This window comes from Physella acuta, unplaced genomic scaffold (genome assembly GCF_028476545.2).
Source record: "Physella acuta isolate Inbredline_101_S28 unplaced genomic scaffold, ASM2847654v3 ptg001177l, whole genome shotgun sequence".
In the NCBI taxonomy this organism is placed as follows: domain Eukaryota; kingdom Metazoa; phylum Mollusca; class Gastropoda; family Physidae; genus Physella; species Physella acuta.
In genome coordinates, this window is record NW_026732694.1 from 52,437 (window position 1) to 74,920 (window position 22,484).

The window sequence follows — 22,484 nt, forward strand, 5'->3', positions numbered from 1 at the left end:
AGCTGAGCATAGTTTATCAGTAGCTAAAGGTCAAGGATATCACCGAGAAAGCCGAACCTTGAACTCTGTAACAGATAGCTCCCGTTCTCCTTCACCGCTGCAACAATTAAACCACGATTGTGTAAACAATGTGTGCATGAAAGGCTGGCATGGCAATGCTATTCTTGTGGATTTTATCACCAATGCTGGAGCATGCGATTAGTAGACTTGTTCACTCCAATAACAGTTTATATAATGGCAGAGAAAATAACTTGCTATCTCATCGTTCAAAAGCAACAGTTAACAAATCTTTGATTAGTCTAGCTAAGTTGAAGTAGCTAGACCTAGATTTAATTAAAATTAATTAATTGTGTCACAGACAGGATGCTGCCGACAAGAAATGGGTTGGCCCACGTTACCATTGGCTTAGGTGTACTGCACCTCAAGGTTAGTGCTACTTGCTTACATAACTAGAGGAGTGCTAGCACTAACAGTGCCGTAATTATAATACTGTAGCAAGTCCAAGTAGTGTCACATGAATAGTCTAGAACTAGTGTGTTGGAAATTCATATAAGATTTAAGGTTTGTACTTATTATTTTATATCAAATACTTTAGTTTCTGCATATGAATGAAGAAACCAAACCAGTATATTATATTGAGTAGGCCTAGATCTATATTAATTATTAATGAACAAAGTACACAATATAGTATAGTAGAATCTATATATAAGACATAAGAGTATAGATCTAGTAGTATAGTGATATTAACACTACTCATATACCAAGAACAACAATAATAATAAATAAGTCTGCTTAAAAAAACAATCAGCACTATAAAAACAAGGCATTACTATATTTTATTTATATTTTGAGCATCCAATAACACAAAAGAATTCAATAAAACATTGTAAAACTAAAACTCATCAAACCGGGAATATATATGTAATTAATTGTCAAAGTAAAGTTAGAAATAAAGGAAACAAAGAAATTTCAAGCTTAAGAAGACTTTAAGACACCTGTGTCACAAAAATAAAATAACGTTTGTATACATTTATAAACTAGTCTGTATGTCATAAAACAAGATTATATAAGGATTACTTGATGGCACCAACATAAAACAAAAGTATAATAAAAACTGAATTAGTACAAGCAAATTACAGTTTATAAATATGAGTAAAATTTGCAACTGTCTAGAATGGTCTAGCAAGTTTTGATTCACAACATTGTTAACAAATTTTTTATAAGAAGATAATTGTTTCATGTACAAGATGGTATTACAATTCAGGTTTTTAATTTGTTCAGGTAAACAATGCGATATCATTATCCAGTGTTAGTAAACAGAACACTTTTTCATGCAAACAATAACAAATATCATTAAGTTGTTCAAAATATTGCTTCACTGAAGGACATAAAAACAAAAATTTAAAAAACAAAAGTTTTGTATAATGAATTAACCTTAAAAATTTAACTTGTTCAAAATTAACAATTGGATCAACATTGAGTCAGGTTTTAAATATTTGTTCCATAACAAAAGTGAATAAAAATATATGCAAAAATGACAGTTTAAAAAAATTAAAAGCCAGTCAACAAGTTCTATTCACAAAAAAAACCACCATCACAACAGCAGCAGGCTCTGCTAGAGCTGGAAGCCTAATGTTATGGGAATGCTAGGCAGTATTGCTAATCTTGGTCCCCTTCTAACTAGGGGTCATAAACTACATGTAGCTGATCAGCTATGTGTCATTATTAGTTTTTTTTTTAAAAAATATGGTCAGTAAATCAACACAACTGGTTGTAATAATCTGGATTTTCATAGGCAATGGATATAAGTAATTAAATTATATGACATGATATAGAATTGCCTTTTTTGAGAATGAGACAGACTTTGTTTATGTTGGTGGTCTAACATCTGGGATAATTACAAGCTGATCAACACTTAACTATTATTACTGTTTCTCATTACATTAAAGCCATGGACACTCAGCTAAGTCACCACTTGTATATCTGCGGCTGTCTATGTGGTATTTACAGGTGGGAGGTTAATTGGCCAGCCATCCTCCGTCCACTATAAGGGAGGTTCCGGTCATCTGGTTGGCAGCAGGGGAGCACAAAAAGGCCACACAATCTGAAATCTGTAAAATAAAAACTTGTTCAGAGAAAAATTTTTGCTTTCCACATAAGTTACTTCAAAACAACTGTCATACTTAAAAGACAACTTTGCAGTCTTATCATTCACAACCAAATTAATTAAAAACAATATTTCTTAATAATTGTCATTGTGTTAACGTTAAAACAATCCAAAGTACAAAATTAATTTTATATTTAAAATAAAAACAATCCTAAAAAGGGAGGAAACCCATATTAAGCAAAAATGTTTTATTCATTTGATTTCTACAGTTATTTTGCTTTATACATCAAAAAAAAAAAATTAAATTGTAAGATAAACAAATACTAATTCTTCCATTAGAGTAGCTTATACTATAATTTTTTATTCAAGCGAGTTTACCCATAAAAAAATAAACAAACCGCCATAGTTAATTGGGCAGGACTATTTCTTTAAACTCACCTCATCAACTTGCACTGCTGTACCAGAAGGATGGACACGTAATATATGTTTCTAAAAATGAAAAAGGGAAACAACAATGTAATGTTTCATTTCGAGGGGTTGTTAAAAAATCCAATTAAAAATATAGATGAAGAAAATAAAACATGCAATATAATACAAACGGTAGGCCGATATTTGCATTTTTACTATAAGTTATTTAAATATATGATAAAGTTTTGTATTGTATGCAAATCAAATTGTTTTAGAAACTAAATTTAGCTCTGCTAGTGACACACAATTTGTAAACATAATTGGAATTCTTTAATAATGTTTAAAGACTTTTCATCAATACTAACATACTAAAACAGACTGAACATCTAGGTTTAATTAATGTCAACCTTGGATTGTATTCACCATTAGCATAATATAACCTGATGACGATTTGCATGAGCTTTACACATGAATTATTTCCCTTGTTTGTGTAAGGAGCTCAAACAAATGTTAATTTTTCTATAATATTAACCTAAAGGCAACAATACATCAAATTAAAAGTTTTTCAGTAGTAATAATTTTTGAAAATATAAAACAAAACAGAAAACCCTAGTTAAATTAAATGTCACGTAGAAATGTATTAAAAAGTGGAAATGTTAATGCAATTAACTCGTACCTTTCCTTCCTCATATGAAACTCCTTGCTTTTGAGCAATTGCTTCAGCTTGCTTGACGAACACTGTAATAAATTGGTGAAATTAACAACTGCTTTTTAAACTATAGTAGCGAGACTACAGTAACCTGTATTACATTGTATTAAAAACAACAACTACAGAGCAATTTATTTAGCAATAAATGTGTAAATTGGAATAGCATTAAATCAGGGTCAGTTAGCTTTTAAAGCCAACTCCAGATACCAGCTATAATATCTTGAGTTTGTATGAGCCAATCGTTTTTTTTTTAAAAAGATTGTTCACACAGTTGAAGACATTTGTTTGTTGCCTATGAGATTTTTCAAAATTATACTTTTTAATTGCCCCCCCCCCCCCCCCCGATTTTAGTTATTGGTCCCCAAGAGTGTGTAACATGGAACAGCTTACATGGAGTCTCCACATAGCCAGGGCACACAGCTGTACAGGTGACCCCACTTCCTGCTGATTCTATTGCCACTGCCTGAAAGTGACAGCTTGATACATTAACAACTTAAAAACACTTAAACAATAAACAAGTCAAAATATCTACCAATGGTAACCATCAGAAATCCAAGCTTATGTCTAAATTAACATTACATAAGGATTACCTTAGTGAGACCAATAATTCCATGTTTAATAGAAACATAAGCAGTCTTGTTAGGGGAGGCAACATGGCCATGAGCTGATGCAATGTTTACAATTCTGCCCCAGCCTAGAGAAGTAGACAATTATCATGACACCAAGCAACACAATGTCACAATTAATTTGAAGCGTCTAATACCGATTACATGCACATCATATAAATATGTATACACAGGGCTTTTATAAAAAGACCTGTAGATAACTGATTAGTCATGGGTATTTTTGTAATTAATCAACTAACAGTTTAAATAAAATTTGACTATCTTTAAGATAGGTGATACATAATGCATTCGTTTTACAGGCATGACTAAATCTGTTTACTTTGTTAACTTCAGTGAAATAAAACCACCTGCAACTTTCTTTTTTTAAATAGTAATAAAATTACGTTTTAAGATCAACAAGATATTTAGATAAAAAAAGGAATGCATCTGATTTATCCACTAATTATATCCTCGTTCTAGATATCCTGATAAATAATGAACCACCCACCCACTGCAAGACATGGAAATATAGATTTTAGCATTGAATTCAGATTATACAATAAAATATTTTTTTTTACACTAGTATTTTCCTTGTATTAAACAGTTCAAACTGTCCCTCCTAACCAAGTATTAAAGTATAAAAACAAACAATAAAAAACCTTTTTGTTTCATGTTGCCCAGACAGAGTTGTGTGAGATGGAATGGCGCTATCAACATGACCCCAATCATCTTGCTGTAGACATCCAGGGGGAAGCTTTCAATTGGAGACACGTGCTGAAAACCTAGGTGAGAAAATCAGGACTTGACACACATATTTTTACATTTGATATAACATGGCTTTGTGGTAGTAATTTTAAAATAAAGTGACAGCAAATTTACATACAACTTTTATACATTTGATTATAATTTAATATAGCTATAACAGTGGATATAAAATGTAGCTGTGTAAAGAGGGAACCCTAAATGCATGTAAATACAAAGCTAAAGATTGACTTGGAGTACAGTAATTAAATAAATAGACTATCTTTTGTTACCAGCATTATTGACAAGTATATCAATTCCACCAGGAAATTTGGAGATTGCTTGCTGGTGTAAAGCTTTTACATCCTCCTGTTTGGATAAATCTCCTCCAATGAAGGTGGTGTCAACTTTGTACTCCCTGGATTACAGGTAAAAAGATTTTTATTAACATATTTTACAATATTTAATAATAGCTAGTAGTCAGTTTATAATTTAAACCAATGTTTTTTTAGAAAATATATATTAAGTGCTTTTTTTCAATAGGGATTTAAATAAATATTAAGACAAATATTTCTAGATACTTTAGATAAATGGTGGTACACATAAAAAGTTGAACAGTTAAAGGGTTGCCTTATAGTTATATTTTATCCATAATTTTCTTATTTTGACGACTAAATTAAGATATTACACTTGTCCTTGGTTCTTAAACTTGACAATCATAATCAAATTCAGATTTTCTTTTCTTTTTTAAGTTTTGTTTTCTGATCTAGTGATTTACATTCAGTTAGTTGTTAATTTAGCTTAGTTGTTTGGCAGTCTGAATTTAGTCATACAACACACCAACCACCACCTTACTCACTAAATAAAACAACACACCCAAAACTTGCCTCACTACATCAAAGCGGCCGGGAATTCTTAGTTCTATAATATATGAACTACCCCTAAACCCATAAATGTGCTGGGCTATTGAAGATTATCATTCATTGAAAGTTTTGATAATTGAGGGAATAATTTTTTTAAATGTGATGACTATAAGTGGATTTTAAAAATTACCACACTAATAATGGTAAAAAAAAAGGTACAATTTACACAATCATGGTTCTATTATGTTTAAAAAATTATGTGAAAAGTATTATTCTTTAAGAAAGAATATATATGAAAAAAGTGCATTTTAATGCTATTTGTTAAAAGTATTATTCTTTAAGAAAGAATATATATATATGAAAAAAGTCCATTTTAATGCTATTTGTTAAAAAAATATACTATGGGGGTAGTCATCCCTGTCGTTAGGTTATGCGAAGTATAACCAACTAGTTTTTAATTTAGAAAATCTGAACTGTTTAAAAATTATATTATTCTTTTTTAGGAACTTAAAACAACTAAATCAGTAATAGAAAAATGGCAATAGCAGCCTCAACACATAAAAATAAAATCACTTACTTTTGCACAGAGGAAACCAATTTGTTGATCTCAGCTTCATCACCAAACCCATTGAAAATAATGTTTGCTCCTTTGGCAGCAAGGCTACGTGCTACACCCTCTCCTATTCCACTTGTAGATCCTGTGATCAGGGCAGTTTTGCCCGCAAGGAAACCTAGCAAAATAAGAGCAAAATTTTATAATCTATTTTTACCTTATAAAAGATTTAATGTTTAAAATATATAGGTATAAGCACTTATCACTTAAAATTAAAGTTCACATACTAAAAACGCGTCTTTGAAAAACCATCTTAGTTGCAAGAAATTTAAAAAGAGAGGTGTAGGCTATATTATTAACTCTTATATGGTACAAAGTCTTTCTTAAACAGTTCAGGGTAGATCAAAGTCTAATAACTTTTTATTCAAAGTCTGACCAGGGTTCAAAGTCTTCCTAAGGCATATCACCACTACTATAATAAGATTAGTTCATGTATCTTGATTTTTTTTAACTTATCACAACTTGAAATCCAGTACAAATAATTTTGTTCAAACATGAGCTGTGAAGTGTTCTCAAAATGCTACTTTGTGCAACAAAAAAATAAAAAATAAAGATTACATTCAAGAATTTTTAAAAATTTAAATAAAAACAAAAAATAAACTGCATAATCAGAAAAATGCATAAAAACAACAGCCAGATTATAGTTAGTAATGGCAAATACTTTTACTTACCTTCTTTTGGGCTGATTTGTGTACATTTAAAGTCATTAAATATTTTTATTAAGGTATTTATTAGCATTTATATGCATCATAGTAAATTTTTCAAATACCACAGAGCAATATAAAAGGTGAATGTAAAACCCACATCATCATTCATTTTCACAATACAATGCTATTTTACTTCTAGCAATGTAATGAGTGCTGCTGCATAGCTGAATTTTGTTACTTAGTATAATATATGCGTGAGGTTAGTAATTTTAATAATGTTAATGTTGTAATCATCTTGCTCGAGTATAATTTGAAAACAGGCATCTAAAATATTTAAGAAAGCAGCGATCTTGGCTTAATATCAGGACCAGGGTTCAATAACAACAAGGAAACTTTGGTTCCCATACCTTACCCTTGTAGGTATGAAAAAATTAGGTCAAGGTGACCCATTTCTAGTTGCATTGATAATGGGCATATAATGTTAGTGCAGGTGGTGGCATTCTGTTCCATCATGCATTAAATTATTATAATGTTATTTTAAAGGATAGGACTGGGGAGGCGTTGCTTAAATCTAAAAAATAAATCAGGTTTATATATCTTAAATCTTAATACATTAACCTAAAACAAGCTTTTAGCATGAGCAAATTTGTTTTAGTTATAATACAACTAATAAAAATCTTTTGCAGATTGAGAATATATTAGGCCTACTGCTCTTATTAATTAATAAGAAAAACAAATCACATGACACCATCTACATCAGCATCTAAATCAAAGCATGTCAATATAAATGATACAGCACTAGCAGTTAACACAAATACTCTGACCTACACACTAAACCATAAATTAATGATAAAAACTAAAAAACTAAAAACCCAAAAACATTTCAGCATTTTCAGGCTGTATGTTATTGATTCAAGAGCAATATTTATAGTACATCCAACATCCATTGACAACAAAGTTTCATTAATGAAGCTAAGGTCATTCAAATTCAACGAAAGTGAAAGAGTGCTACAATTAGTTGTACTACAATAAATACCATAGTATTTTTTTAAAGTAAATTTTTCTCACATACATTTTTATTCTTTATACTAAAGCCATCCCAAAAATAAATAATCTAGCATACTAAAGTTAGAAAAATTAATAAAACAAGCAAATTATAGGGGAAGGATAGATTTCAGGTATGAGAAGAGGATTAACATGGAGATTTTGGAAAATATAAAAAAAAACCTTCCTTAATACTAGTACCAGTAAGTGATTAAGTATACAAATTATTTTTAAAGATTTAATTTCTTTTAAAATTGATATACTTTATTGAAACAGCTAAATTGTGAGATATTATCTTTTAATAAGCCAGCTTTATTAATAATATGCTAGTCATGATAATTGTATTAATTCAGTTAAAATGCACACTACTTAGTTCACTGTTATCAAAGCCAGATGTCAGTGTTGTTTTGATACATCTTTAAACAACATTAAATGCACTTGTTACACAAGCCAGGTTACATGGTGGGCTACAGGTACTACAAATATTTTTTTAATACACTTACTTCTGATGGCAACGTTCATTTCTACAAACTAGATTGTACCTATAACAAATTTCAAACATGACAAATAAAAGTTAATAAGTACACTTACATTTTAAAATAGCAATACATGTCATTATTTAAAATTAGCTTGATTTTTCAATGCCAAATATTCATTGGTGAAGCCATTTCAACAGTTTTTGCCATGTGGCAGTAATGTCCAGTCACCTTTCGTTTTCTGTCATCTGGTGCTAGGGCCTTGTCGTGGCTTGGCAGCTTGCGTACCCTGACGACCCCCAGAGCTATACCAGCGGGAGTGTTAACTCCTGGCAGGTTCAACCAAGCTGGGAAGGTCTGCGCGGGTAGGGGTCAGACCAAAGCTAGCACCCTGGTCCTCCAGGTTGGGGGTTGAGCATAAGGTCAGCAACCTTATCTCGTAAAACAAATTACCCGCTACAGAAACGCAGACAGAGAGAAACAAAGACAGCTCGGACCAGGGGAAAAATGGATCTCCCGATGGAGAATTTATGAAGCCGGGTGGTGAAAGCCAATATGTATTGGAAACCACCAGGTCGACCACCATTATTTCCACTAGGACCACCATCAATATTGGAGCTTGGAATGTCCGCACGATGTTCGAAGCTGGAAAAGCAACCCAAGTAGCAGCAGAAATGAGACGCTATAAAATAGCTATCCTGGGTGTCAGCGAATCAAGGTGGACTGGCTCAGGACAAAAAAGGCTGATATCAGGAGAGCTACTGCTGTACTCAGGTCATGAGGATGAAAATGCACCACATACTCAAGGAGTTGCACTCATGCTATCAAATCAAGCACAAAGGGCTCTCATCGGATGGGAGGCACACTGCCCGCGGATCATAACAGCTACCTTTAAAACTAAAATAAGACGAATAAACATGGACATAATACAGGCCTACGCCCCAACAAATGACAGCAAAGAAGAGGACAAAGACGAATTCTACAACAGGCTAATGACCATTATCCAGAACCGCCCAAGAAGAAACATCCTTATACTCATGGGCGACTTCAATGCTAAGATTGGAAGCGACAACAGAGGATATGAAGAATGTATGGGACAGCAGGGTTTAGGTGAGATGAACGAAAACGGAGAAAGATTTGCTGACTTGTGTGCCACAAATAATTTAGTCATTGGCGGTAGTCTCTTTCATCATAAAAGGATACATAAAGCTACTTGGGTATCACCCGACCTATCTACAGAAAACCAGATAGACCATATATGTATCATAAAAAAGTTCAGGAGATCACTTCAGGATGTACGCGTCAAGAGAGGAGCTGATGTTGCTTCAGACCATCACCTACTGGTAGCTAAAGTAAAACTCAAGCTGAAGAAAAACATGTTGGAAAACAAAAGGAAATACAGGTACAACACAGGCCTGCTAAAGGACCCATCTAAACTCAACGAATTTAAACTTCATATGTCCAATAGGTTCCAGGTACTACAAGAACTAATAGAAGAAGAGACGATAGAGGAAACATGGGAAAAAACTAAAAGTATATTAACATCAACATGCGAAGAAGTGCTAGGCCCTATCAAAAGACAAGCGAAGGAATGGATATCAGCAGATACCATGAAAATTATTGAAGAGAGAAAAAGAAAGAAGGCAACATTAAACAACAGCCGCACACGGGCTACGAAATTAAAAGCACTGGAAGAATACACCGAAACGAACAAAAATGTAAAGAAACACATAAGGAAAGACAAACGGAGCTATTTGGAACTGCTGGCAAGAGAAGCGGAAGAAGCACTGTACCATGGTAATATTAGGGACGTGTACAATACAATTAAGAAGATATCTGGTAAGTACAGTAAGCCAGAGAGGCCAGTGAAAACCAAAGATGGAAAGACAATACCTGATGCGGAAGGACAGATGAAGAGATGGGTAGAACATTTTGAAGAACTACTGAATAGACCAACACCAGAGTGCACGCAAGACATACCACCAGCTGAAAGTGACCTCCCTATAGACTGCAACCCACCTTCAAAAGAAGAGATACATAGAGCTATAAAGCAGCTGAAAAATTGGAAGGCTCCAGGAATAGATGGTATACCGGCAGAAGCACTGACAGCAGATATAGAAACTAGCACCACACTACTATACACACTCTTCAAGAAAATCTGGGAAGATGAACAAATACCAGAGGAGTGGAAGGAGGGACTACTCATAAAGCTTCCAAAGAAAGGCGATCTTAGTGCATGCTCTAACTATAGAGGGATAACACTTTTGTCCATCCCAGGCAAAGTCTTCAACAGAATATTATTAAACAGAATGAAGGAAGCCATAGATCCCCAGCTTCGAGATCAACAGGCGGGCTTTAGGAAGGAAAGGTCATGCATAGACCAAATTGCTACCCTGCGCATCATCATTGAACAGACCCAAGAGTGGAACTCATCTCTCTATATTAATTTCATAGACTATGAGAAGGCCTTTGATAGCCTGGATAGGCAGTCAATGTGGAAATTGTTGAGACACTACGGGGTGCCACAGAAAATAGTCAACATTATTATGTCTTCATATGAAGGTCTCAAATGTAGAGTAGTGCATGGCCAACAGACTACAGAGGCCTTCCCAGTACGGACCGGAGTAAGGCAGGGTTGCCTACTTTCACCATTCCTGTTCCTACTGGCCATAGACTGGGTTATGAAGATGTCAACAGAGAAAACGCGAAACGGTATACAGTGGACATTGTGGAGCCAGCTGGATGACCTGGACTTTGCTGACGACCTGGCCCTCCTTTCTCACACACAACAGCAAATGCAGGATAAAACCAACAGGGTTGCAAATTTTTCTACAAGCCTGGGTCTGAACATCCACAGAGGGAAAAGTAAAGTTCTCAAAGTCAATGCATCAAACAACAACCCTATAACACTGGCAGAAGAAGCCCTAGAAGAAGTGGATAGATTCACCTACCTTGGAAGTATTGTTGATAAGCAGGGTGGGACAGAAGCAGACATAAAAATAAGGACGGGTAAGGCAAGAGCAGTCTTCAACCAACTAAAAAATGTTTGGGGTTCGGGAGATTTAACCCTTAGAATAAAAATCCGGATCTTCAACACACTAGTAAAACCTGTTTTACTCTATGGAGCTGAGACATGGAGAATAACTGCTATAAATAAGAAGAAAATACAATCATTTATAAACGCATGTCTCAGAAAGATCCTGCGAATTCGCTGGCCTAAAACCATCAGAAATGATGTTCTATGGCAACGGACAAATCAACTGCCAGTGGAAGTAGAGATCCTCCAGAGAAAATGGAAATGGATTGGCCACACACTCAGGAAGCCTGTATCCAGCATAACAAGACAGGCCCTCACCTGGAATCCACAAGGCAGGAGGAAGAGAGGCAGACCAAGAAAGACCTGGAGACGTGACCTGGAAGAAGACACCAAGAAGATTGGATACACCTGGGGACAGTTGGAGAGACTAGCCCTGGACAGAGACGTCTGGAAAGCTCTTGTCAGCGGCCTATGTCCCAGTAGGGACGACAGGCAAACATGACATGATGATGACCTTTCGTTTTCCGTGTACTATTTATCTTTATAGACTCTAAACTATGGGTTGAGCACTTTGCGCAGCAACTATGGCATATATGATATAGGGCTTTATCTCATTCACAGACCAAAATCAAATAACATAATCTAAACCTATGGTATTGAACTGAAGTTGAAAGGTTCAGAAATTTGAGACCCATTGAGAATTTACCCTTTTGAACCTTATGGTCCATGGGGCAGGTGAAATAGAGTCCATCTGTTTCTGTGATTCTGAAATGGAGTAATAGTGTGTTCAACACTTGGCCCAGTTGCCTTTACTTTCCCTCACAGTTAGGTACCTATCAGAGCCCGGGATATGAAAATGAGACTTTCTTATTTGCATTCAACTGTATACCATTTGACAATGTTGTCCTTTTGAGATTGCTTGGTTACATAAAGGGTTTAAGTTTTAGAGTGAAGACTGACTTATTTATATTAATTTAATTAAATCACTTAATTAGAACTTAGATCCCCCTTAAGCCTTAAAGGTTATTTATTATATTTATATTATTTAATTAGAAAGTTATGCCTATAATATATAATATAATCTTGTCAAACTCATTATAGCAAAGTTTAGTAAAGCTTTAGTTGTATAGTATAGTCTATAGAGTATAGTGTTGAGAGGCATAAATTATACTTTATAGGGTAACATAAAAAACATCAATATTATTTATTATTATTATATTAAATATAGGCCTACTATTAAATATAAATATAGCCGAGGCCTAAATAAAATAATAAATTAATAATTAGGCCTAACATTAAAAATAGGCCTAGCTATTTACTATATTTAATAATATTTATTATTAAACCAGTTTTTACTAGATCTAGATTATTCTAGATGATAGGGCCTAATGAATTAATAATAGATATAAAAAAAAATTATTAAGTATAATTTTAATTATTAATTATAGTATAGCCTAGGCCTAATAAATTGCTAATATAATAATATATTAATTAAAAGCCATAAACTCAGTCAATGTCAATGAAATTGAAACTCTACACCAGAGGCGTATCCAGGTTTCCATTGTAGGGGGAGCGAATAGAGCAAAAAAGGCGCCGAATTTTTTTTACACGTTATATATACGTGTATTTTATATATTTATATATATATATATATATATATATATATATATATATATATATATATATATATATATATATATATATATATATATATATATATATATATATATATATATATAAAATTACTAGATGTATGTCATTACTTCGCTATGATGTAAAATAAATTGAAATTAGCACTCTGAAGAAATAAGAAAAAGCACCCAATGTAGGCCGACAAAACAAAAATTGTATCAATCTAAACAAAAAAATATATATATACACACACTACAACCAAAAACAATGAACGTAACACAATCTGTTTTGTAATTCTTGTAACAAAATTTCTTACATAGTAATTCCTGGGAAATTATTTAAGACAAATGAAATAGGGGAAATAATCACTCTCTTAATATAAATATGTATATATCTACGCATTTAATTATAAATGTCAAAACAGATAAATAATTACTTTAGAATATAATGACATTGTTTAACACTATTAACACTATTCGTGTTTACAAAATGTTTTGTCTATAATCAGAATTTAATATATCGTCATCATAAATGCTAAAGTATTACAGCATAATGAAAGTTTTTAAAATCAGAGTTGGTATAAAACCACGCTTTTCGATAAAATAGTAAAACATTTGGAATAACAGCCTACATTTAACTAAATATCGGTGTTTTAGTTCAGATCATATATTTTTAAATAACTTCTGCTTCTTTGTGTTCTTTAAAGATCATTTTTAACATAGTGATAGCTATGGGTTAGATCACTGTATTGATCACACACCTTTTTACTGTTAATTGCAAAAACAATATTCACAGAGTTTTACGGTAAAAAGCTAATTTTCTGGCGGCATGGTACTTTGGTACATCATTACGCGTTTTTCTACATGTACTTAACAGATCAATTCGGGGTGGGTTGGGGGGGGGGGGGGGGTTCAACTTCATTCACCACTGTCGGTTCACTTTAGGTCAATTATCCAACCCAGTGTATACCTAGGTGTGACAATAATGTCGCTCTACACAATTGTGGTGGTGAGGTGTGTAGGGGGGGGGGGGGGGGGGGGGGGGATAACCAACTCAGAGTGAATATATCGTCAGTTTTTATATGACTGTTCTAAACATACATATATATTACACAAATATATATTACACAAATATATGTTACAGAAATAGATTTAAATAAGTAGCAGTGGTATTATGACAATATTTTTTTTTACAGAGGGGTCCATGGGGGACGTGGGTTGTAACTGTTTCATATAATTTGTTATCGTAATCACTATTGCCCAAACTGTAAGAATACTACTACTTCATCGTGATGACGTTTTTGACCTTGTGAAAATTTCCCCACCATAAGTAAATTTAAATAGAGGTGCCACGTCAGTTGTATTTGTGTCTGTATTGTAATTTTTTTTTTAAATTAACACGATTCAAACTGTATATATAAAGTAATTATGTGTGAAGTTTTATGTATAACATTTTCTAATTCAATTATTCGTAAGCAAATACATTATACAGTTGCCTTAAACTTAACACCCCTCTTGCCAAGTGGTACTACCGTAGAGGTTTTTTAAACATTGCAATGCATCGTAATGGTTATTTTTAGAATGGCAAACTGATGCAGCTATTAATACCTATTGTAAACGTAGACACTACTAGACTAGTACACTAATGCTTAATTGCTGCATGAAAAGAAATCGTGTGATTTACATAGATCTAGATGTGCCGACCAAATATATTTTTTTAACTTCCAAAAAGGCACCACTTTGCTGAAAATGGCCAGAGGGGGAGCGGCCGCTCCCCCTGCTCCCCCCCCCCCCCCCCCCCCCCCGCGTACGCTACTGCTCTACACACTACACAGCACTAGGGGACTAGATTCTAGTCTAGATCTAACTAATCTAGAATCTAGCGCCCGCATATTAAAGTGATATTTCATTAGACGTTAGAGAGTACTTTGTAACTTTATTATTATTATTATCACTCCTAGAGTCTATGATGGACCTTATCTCATAAGTGACAAGTCGTAATAAATCATCTTTTTATTTATTATTAAATTATTAAAGTAAAAGTCTAGATCAGTAGATCTAGTTCAAACGTGTCGATGTTTTTTAAGTGACGATTTTGCGAGTAGTTTTTTATGGCGCATTTAAAATTCATAGTTTTAGATTCACTATCTTAAAATAGTTCAAAGTTTTATCTTACGTTCAGAACTCCCAGACATGTGAAAAACTTCAGATAAGATAAAGCACGGTCCTAGTTCAACCACAGTGTAGGTCAAATGAGGTCAAAATCCTGCGGGTGTCTTTGAAATGGGTTGAATGGATAATGAAACGAAAGTAGCACACTGATGATGCAACCAGCAAAATCCAACAACTTCCGCTTGTAATGCGCGGTGCAGTGCGCCGTTTGCTAGTTCAAAACTGCACACTGTGGGTAACGACGCCATATTTGATTTCTCTAAATAAATTTCTATTTCATGGATAAGGACGATATAACTGAAAACAATGATCATAATTTCAAAATACAGTTTACGAGTTTTGTGCGTGAATATTGTGCAGGGTCTCACAACAGCTACACTTTAAATGCAAAGAAAAGAGAAAGGGTTTTAAAATGTTTAAGAAATTCCAGGGAAGAGCCGAGCGCAAGATTCCGTTTCTGGGTACGAGCTAAAGGTTTCCGAATCGTCCAATCTGCAGATGGAGAAGATATTTTGGCACTCCCACCAAAAGGAAACGATCCGAATGATGTAGGCCCAACTCTTAATTAGATCTAGATCTAAAATAAATCTACATATTGTTTTGACACCCCCCCCCCCTCCACACACACACACACACACACAATTGCGCTTGGTTTTTAAAATACATTTATCATTTAGTCTTAGTGTTTGTTGGTAGTTATATTCCAGTGAGTAGACAATTACACAACCAAGACTCACTACACTTAAACTACACTTTACTACTCTTACACCACAGTAATACTAATTAGTAATTACACTTTACATTATAAAAGCGGCATGAACACACCACATGAAATAGATTTTCTACACTGGCAGTGCCAGTAGACCTATCATTATCATAGTCTAGTTACAGATTTTTACCAAACTTTGGTAATAGACCTAACTATACTAAGGGGCCTAATATTTTAATATAACAATTTCATCCTACTTCTACTATTTAGTCTGTATATAGATCTAGTATATCTATAGGCCTACTTAGTTAGACTTAGTCTATTAGATCTATTCTATACTCTATACTATAACTATATATACTCAATAGGCCTACTTCAAGTTTAACTTTAATTGCCTTTGTGATGTTGACAAAAATTGAGTTTCAAACTAAAAGTAGAGGTTGTAAGCTGCTTTAGGCTCATTAATGAATAGTACTTTAATTATTTTTTTTTGAGTTTAAAAAATGATTAATTTTATTTATCTTAACTGGTTTGGCTCATTAAATTCAAAAGTAAATAAGATAGATAGTTGCTTTGACCATCAGCTAAAGCTATTCACCAGAAAGACATTAGTATTTAGACTAATGATGATTGCCTCCATTAACAGTAATTAAATTTACTCGGCTATTTAACTGTGTAAAAAAATACATAATGTATGATCTAACAAAACATGTAGTTAATTCAGTGGAAGTAGCCTGTTGTGGCATTAACTATGATTAATTATGTGTGAAATTCATCACACAACTTAACATGTTTTGCAAATGTGTTAAGGACGCTGTTATTCTCACACTAACCCCTATGAATTGGAATAATGAATAATTTGGCAAATTTGAATGAACTTTTTTAAAAATGGATAAAAAAATTGTTTTAGACACATACCCTACTAGGTCACCCTCAGAGATTTTAAAAGAATAGTACTTTTACAGTATCCATCCATATAACAAAATAACCACCTTTTCCAATTTTTTTCTGTTATTTTACAGACATTATTTAAAAGAGTTGCAAGCATTGATGAATTCTTTGATATTATTTATGCTGCACACTCAGAAAATGGACATGTTGGGCAATCTCAGACCTTTCGTGCAGTAAGTTTTTAGATAGTTATATTTTTCAGTATTAATCATTATTGTTAAAGATAAATCTATGGTACATAGTTTTAACATCTATATTATATTTTTTAAAAACTTTTTATTCAGTACAATTTATAATTTTTTTTTAAAGATACATTTGATACATGCATTTATATTATTTATTTTATAGGCCTATTTAACTTATATTTTATAATATAACCTTGAAACAAACTAGCAGTGATTATGTCATTGTTTTTTGTAATATTCTGGTTCAACTTTTCATCCTGGTAGAATTCTTTTTTTAAAAAAAATAAAAATTGTTTAATTATATTTTCAGATCAAAGCAATGTATGCTTTGGTGCCTCGTATTTTGGTCATTAAATTTATTGAAATGTGCCCACAATGTTCCAATACTCATTCATATGCATCAAGGAAGCGAGGTTCATCCATGCAGGATAACTTGATCAGTCCAGATAAATTAGCCGGTGTAAGCGAGAGATTTAAAGCTACTATAATTTAGTTGTTATTGTCAAACCTGTGGCTTATATACATGCATTTTTAAATTTCAAATAAGCAAGCCGTGTCGATCTAGTAGATTCTTTATCATTTTCAGTACATTCATCTGTTTTTGTGGCTCAGCCTATGGAAGGATAGTGTGGTCAGCACTATGCTTAGCTGCCTTTACTTTCCCTAATGTGAGTTTGTTACTCATCAGAGCTGGGTGGACTCAGACATTCTACTGATACAAACCCAGGATTCAAACTTGACTTTTGGGTTAGCAGTCGTATGCTCTACCATCAGAACACGCCGTCCCATATTTTCAATGCATTACCATGTATTAAAAATACCCACTTAACTGGTGCTGCATTAAATGATTTTCTAAAATGTTTAACATAACTTTAATTTTTCATTTTTAAATCTTTGACAGCAGACACACAATCCATTTTCTGTGGTGAAAAGGGACCCTGATGAATTAGAGGCTGAAGAGTTTGATGAAACCGAAGCTAATATACACCTGTGTGCCACAGTAAATAACTTTAAAAAAATCATTTTAACTGTTTTATCTCCTAACTTTAAATATTCAATCTTCAAAATCTTCTGTTTAGAAACTTATTTTTATGTCAAGTTTAAATTTTTATTTATTTCTTGTTCATGGTTTGGATGGAGGTGACATCTTATGTTTTATTCATAACTTTCCAGGAGGTTTCATCAAATCAACAGGAAGTGGCTAATGCCTTGAATGATCTTCTGGCTGGCAAAATATCTGGGGGTGAAATAGAAACTGTGGTTCACATTCAGCCTGAGGAGTCTCGCACCAACCCTGATGTTTTGTTCTCCTGCCATCTGTGTAAAGAGGTCTTCAAAAAAAAGAAAGCTCTGCAAAAACACATTAAAAATCATCAAGATTTTAGGCCTTCAGTGGTATGTCATTGTTATTTATTGCTTAAACTCACCTTAAATATAACAGAACTAAATTAGACTAAATTATTGTTATAAGTTTTTGTGGTTGTACATTTGGTTTATAAAATAATTGATATATGACTCAACTATATTAGATAAATATCATGCAAACTCACTATTAGAGTGTCACATTCTAGAGTGTCTGAAATGACAACATTCTTCTTATTTTGAATTTTGGTGGAATTAAGGGCTCACAGGAAAAACAACCAATGTGCCTCTATCGCTTTTTAAATATAAAAGTGAAGGGTGTTTATTTCATCTTCAGCCACTTCAGAAAGCTTCCCCCGCTTTGAAGAAAAGGAAATTTAATGTTGGTTTCAGTTCAACTTACCCAATGAAGGCCAGGCGGATAGGTGTTGCACGCAGACGAGTAATCATTGATGTAGATTCCAGCCCTACTGCTGCACAGGTAAACAGCTGAATTTGTCAGAGATATTTATTTTCAAAAGTTTATGCTTGATAGTTGATTTCTATCTTTGCCTAATTAAATAATAACAAATAATTTATGGGTATAATGATTATAAAATGTAAGATAATTTTTTGTTTTCTTCATGAAAAAAACTTGAGCTGTGTTAAAATTGTTAAATTACAAAAAGATTTTTATGTATATTTGTATTATTAGTTTCTTTGACATGTATTAAAATAATTAGTCTTCTTAAAATTGTATATTTTTGTTGTCCTACCATAATAGGCCATTGTACTAGCAGCCCTAAGACCAGACATAGAATTAATGGCCATCAACTGTGTTGCTGGAAGAGTGTCTGTTCTCAATGCTTGTGAAAATGCACTTAGAGTGTTACGCGCTTGTGGCAGAGAAGATGCAAGTTTCCCTTCATTTGTCATAGTTTAATTTGTTTAGTGGTAAATTTGGTATTGTTTGAAAAGAAAAATATAATCAAACAATTTTTAGTAAATAATAATACTCTAAATTGTGTATAGATATTATAGTTAATAGTAATTTAAAAATAAAAGTTTATAAACTTTAAATATTTGTATTGCCAACTGTTGCCTTACATATGTTATTCTATACATGAGCAGGTCCATGTTTGCAGAGGAGCCGAGAAATCTATACTGGGTCTGACTGGTAAAGAGGAGAATTTGCCAGGAGGGGCCTGGTCAAGGAAGGTTGAAGGACACATCCAAGCTGAGCACTCTGTCTCATCACTCATTCGTTGTGTTAATGAAAATCCTGGTAAAATATTTCACTTCTTTTTCATTTTAATCTCATATACTGGAATGCCATATTTTTCTTCATTGCTATTAATCCTGGTAAAATTATATCTGTATTTTAAACTTGAAAACTTGTTTTTGAAAGTGTGTATTGATTTAATCAGGGCAAATAAGAAAAATACTCTTGAAATCTATAAAATGAACTTTTTAAATTAAATACTGTTTAATTCCATGTTGCAGGAGAGATTACTCTTATTTGTCTCGGCCCCCTAACCAATCTAGCCTTAGCATTGAGACTTGATCCAATGGTGGCTGTTCACTTAAAGGAGCTATACATTATTGGAGGGAATATTGAAGGTGATTAGAACTTGTGATTATTCTTCTTAGTAGAATGTTTCTTTAATAGTTTTCTAAAACTATAGTGTTGATAAAATGTATCATTATTTATTACATGAGTCAATCAAAAACAGTGATGACATTTGAATTTACAAGAATAGCCTTTTTTGATTATTAAAAAGCCCACATAATTAAAAGATATTAGTTGCAAATACAAAACAAACCATTAGTATTAATTAATAAACAGGGTTATTGCAATGTAGATCATTTATTTTTGAAATGATTTTCCTTGGCTTTTATATACCATATATTTGAGCTATCCTCCATATCATATTGTTGTACTCTAGTCATTATATAATTAGTTTACAAACACAGTCAGTACCAGTGATTCTATATTTAGGTCAAGGTGATCTGTCACTCTGTGCTGAACAAAACTTCATGTTTGACCCAGAGGCTGCACATATTGTGTTACAAGAGATAAAAAATGCATACATCCTGCCTTACGAGATAAGCCATAGACACTGTATTCCATTTGTAAGTATAAATATTGCAAAAACCTTTTCACTCAAATTTTTTTGTATTTTATTCATTTAGTTAGTTTTGTCCTATTATTTCCAATTTAAAAAAACAATTTTTCTTTAATTCATCAGAGGCATTGCATATCTTGGTTAAATACTGGCACGGACATTGCAAGTTTTCTCATTGAGTGTTTCACACCAGAAGAGCTCACACAGCAGGCGAAGTCAGGGATGATCACCCCTGAAGTTTTTGCCGTTGCCATGGTGATAGACTCCACCATCATTCTGGAGAAAGAAAAAGTCTACTGCACGGTTGAACTGAAAGGAGAGCACACCAAGGGCCTTATGATTGTGGATAGGAGAGGCTATCTCCACAAACCACCCAACCTGTTTGTTGTGAAGAATATGGATTTGGGGAAAACCCAAGCCTTGTTTGGTGCTATTTTTACCACTCCTGAGATGTCAGAGCCTCTGTCACCTGTATCTCTGGCAGGTCCTGTTAGAGACCATGTCCCTGTTCTGTATAAGGAAACAAGAATGAATATTGTGTAAGCTAGGTCTTTTTACATGGTAGAAAAGAGAATGCCCAAGTTAATTGTGCTTGAATTTAAAAAAAAATAATATGATTAAAAAATTAATAGGGAAAAAGTACCCTTCATATCTGACTGTCTTTTGGGCATTTGAGTGTAAGTTTATATTTGATCACTAATGATCATGAAAGGGAATTTTTTTAACTGCAAACTTTCAAGTTTTTTTTGTTACCACAATTATAATTTGTCGTATTTTTAATGCAGTAGTCAACTAAGGACTACAACCCTTGATTTATTAGAATATTTATTTCCACCATGAGTTGTTGTTCTTGTTTTTTTTAAAAATCTCAGCGTGAATACATACCTTTTTTTGCAGTGTATATAAACGTTTGATAAAAAGTGGTTGAAATTATTTTTAAATAGCCAATTCAGATCATTAACATTTAAAGTAAAAAAAAACTAAGACGTTATTTTAAAAGATTACTTCTTTATGTTAAACAATTTGTTTTATTATTGTACAGTCTCCAACTTAACATGCTTATTAGTAAAATAAGTTGTACAGCTTGATCATGTATTGCAGCAAGAAAATGGCCATGTACATGTTAAATTTTAAAATGTTGACTTATTTTAACTCATGTAAAAGCATTTATTTAAAAAAAATATTATTGCCAACTTTGTATCTTGTGAATATGCTCAGTTTTAATGAGCTTGCATTGATCTTGTATGTCTGTGATAACCTTTGCAATTACTGCTTGTGTCAAAGAAAAACATGTTCAGCAGTTAGGGAATTTTTTTATATAATGTAGTTACTTTGATATTTTCATAGGTAATTGTATATCCTTTATGCACAGTTTTTTCCTGTTCAAACTATTTTGTTGTAACAAAGATGAAAACTTGTATCAGTTTCTTAAAAAAAACATTGCAAAGCCAGTATCAACAACAAAACAATTTTGAAATTGAATTGACTATTTTAAAATGAGGACACCTGTACATAATGTTCATAAAAATGGTTCGTGCTGTTGCTTATAATTGAAAATAAAAAATTTAAACATTCACAGATGCTTTTTTTTTTGTTTCTAAAATATAATTCAGTAGTTTTGGGACTAACGGTTGCTGCCTTAGATAAACTTGATTGTACTGCCTGGCACATATATAACACACCAGATATATGTTACAATACAGTACATCAGAAACTGTTTCACTACTACAATCAAACTAGTTCATGCAGAAATATTTATCCCCATACTGAACAATAGAATGTATTGGGATAAATTTGATAAACACCTGATTTGCCACAGATGATTATTTTTGATGGGAAAAATTGATATGTAAGACATTAATTAAGTTGTAGCAGTGACTTTACATTGATTCATCTCGTAGCGGGGAGAGGGGGTCTGTAATTTTGTGACGGTGTGTGATGAGGGGGGGGGGGGGGTTCAGATGGTGCGAAGTCACACTTTTGCATTATAAAAAAACCAATGCTAGAAAACGAATATTTTAGACGTTATTTCGCGATTTAGAATACTGTTTTAATAAATGGTAATAGGAATTGATTAAAATACTCTATTTTGACAGAGTTCAGACAAGATTTTAGAGAA

General features: G+C 33.0%; 2 protein-coding genes across 5 annotated transcripts; one reads left to right on the plus strand and one right to left on the minus strand.

Annotated features, from left to right (window-relative positions):
- Window positions 1–817: 817 nt before the first annotated feature.
- Window positions 818–15,187, minus strand: LOC131956806 (D-beta-hydroxybutyrate dehydrogenase). Of its 2 annotated transcripts, XM_059321406.1 has the most exons (10): window positions 15,058–15,187; window positions 8,241–8,279; window positions 6,011–6,164; window positions 4,864–4,988; window positions 4,489–4,611; window positions 3,815–3,918; window positions 3,615–3,687; window positions 3,192–3,253; window positions 2,546–2,596; window positions 818–2,111 (listed from the first exon to the last, which is right to left on the minus strand). In XM_059321406.1, exons 2-10 carry the CDS (start codon window positions 8,257–8,259, stop codon window positions 2,019–2,021), a joined length of 804 nt encoding a protein of 267 aa, XP_059177389.1. In that variant the 5' UTR covers window positions 8,260–8,279; window positions 15,058–15,187; the 3' UTR covers window positions 818–2,018. The 2 variants fall into 2 exon arrangements, with proteins under 2 accessions (XP_059177389.1, XP_059177388.1); XM_059321405.1 differs by lacking the exons at window positions 8,241–8,279; window positions 15,058–15,187 and adding an exon at window positions 6,274–6,659.
- Window positions 4,895–21,951, plus strand: LOC131956804 (inosine-uridine preferring nucleoside hydrolase). Of its 3 annotated transcripts, none has more exons than XM_059321404.1 (11): window positions 4,895–4,999; window positions 16,785–16,886; window positions 17,209–17,358; window positions 17,800–17,898; window positions 18,072–18,293; window positions 18,598–18,741; window positions 19,024–19,152; window positions 19,371–19,524; window positions 19,743–19,859; window positions 20,239–20,372; window positions 20,489–21,949. In XM_059321404.1, the coding sequence occupies exons 3-11, from the start codon at window positions 17,218–17,220 to the stop codon at window positions 20,906–20,908; spliced, it is 1,560 nt and encodes a 519-aa protein (XP_059177387.1). In that variant the 5' UTR covers window positions 4,895–4,999; window positions 16,785–16,886; window positions 17,209–17,217; the 3' UTR covers window positions 20,909–21,949. The 3 variants fall into 3 exon arrangements, with proteins under 3 accessions (XP_059177387.1, XP_059177386.1, XP_059177385.1); XM_059321403.1 differs by lacking the exon at window positions 4,895–4,999 and adding an exon at window positions 15,217–15,601 and having other exon boundaries at window positions 17,803–17,898; window positions 20,489–21,951; XM_059321402.1 differs by lacking the exon at window positions 4,895–4,999 and adding an exon at window positions 15,217–15,601 and having other exon boundaries at window positions 20,489–21,950.
- The last annotated feature ends 533 nt before the right edge of the window (window positions 21,952–22,484 follow it).

Excerpts from the sequence above, each read along its gene's own strand:
- LOC131956806 (XM_059321405.1), bottom strand. The coding sequence starts at position 6,298 with ATGGTTTTTCAAAGACGCGTTTTTA. Across the intron at positions 4,989-6,010 it reads TTGGTTTCCTCTGTGCAAAA|GGAGTACAAAGTTGACACCA; the intron begins GTAAGTGATTTT and ends CCTGTAATCCAG. Across the intron at positions 3,254-3,614 it reads TGGCTATGTGGAGACTCCAT|TGTTCGTCAAGCAAGCTGAA; the intron begins GTAAGCTGTTCC and ends AATTTATTACAG.
- LOC131956804 (XM_059321402.1), top strand. The coding sequence starts at position 15,332 with ATGGATAAGGACGATATAACTGAAAACAATGATCATAATTTCAAAATA. Across the intron at positions 17,899-18,071 it reads ATATACACCTGTGTGCCACA|GAGGTTTCATCAAATCAACA; the intron begins GTAAATAACTTT and ends ATAACTTTCCAG. Across the intron at positions 20,373-20,488 it reads ATAGACACTGTATTCCATTT|AGGCATTGCATATCTTGGTT; the intron begins GTAAGTATAAAT and ends TTAATTCATCAG.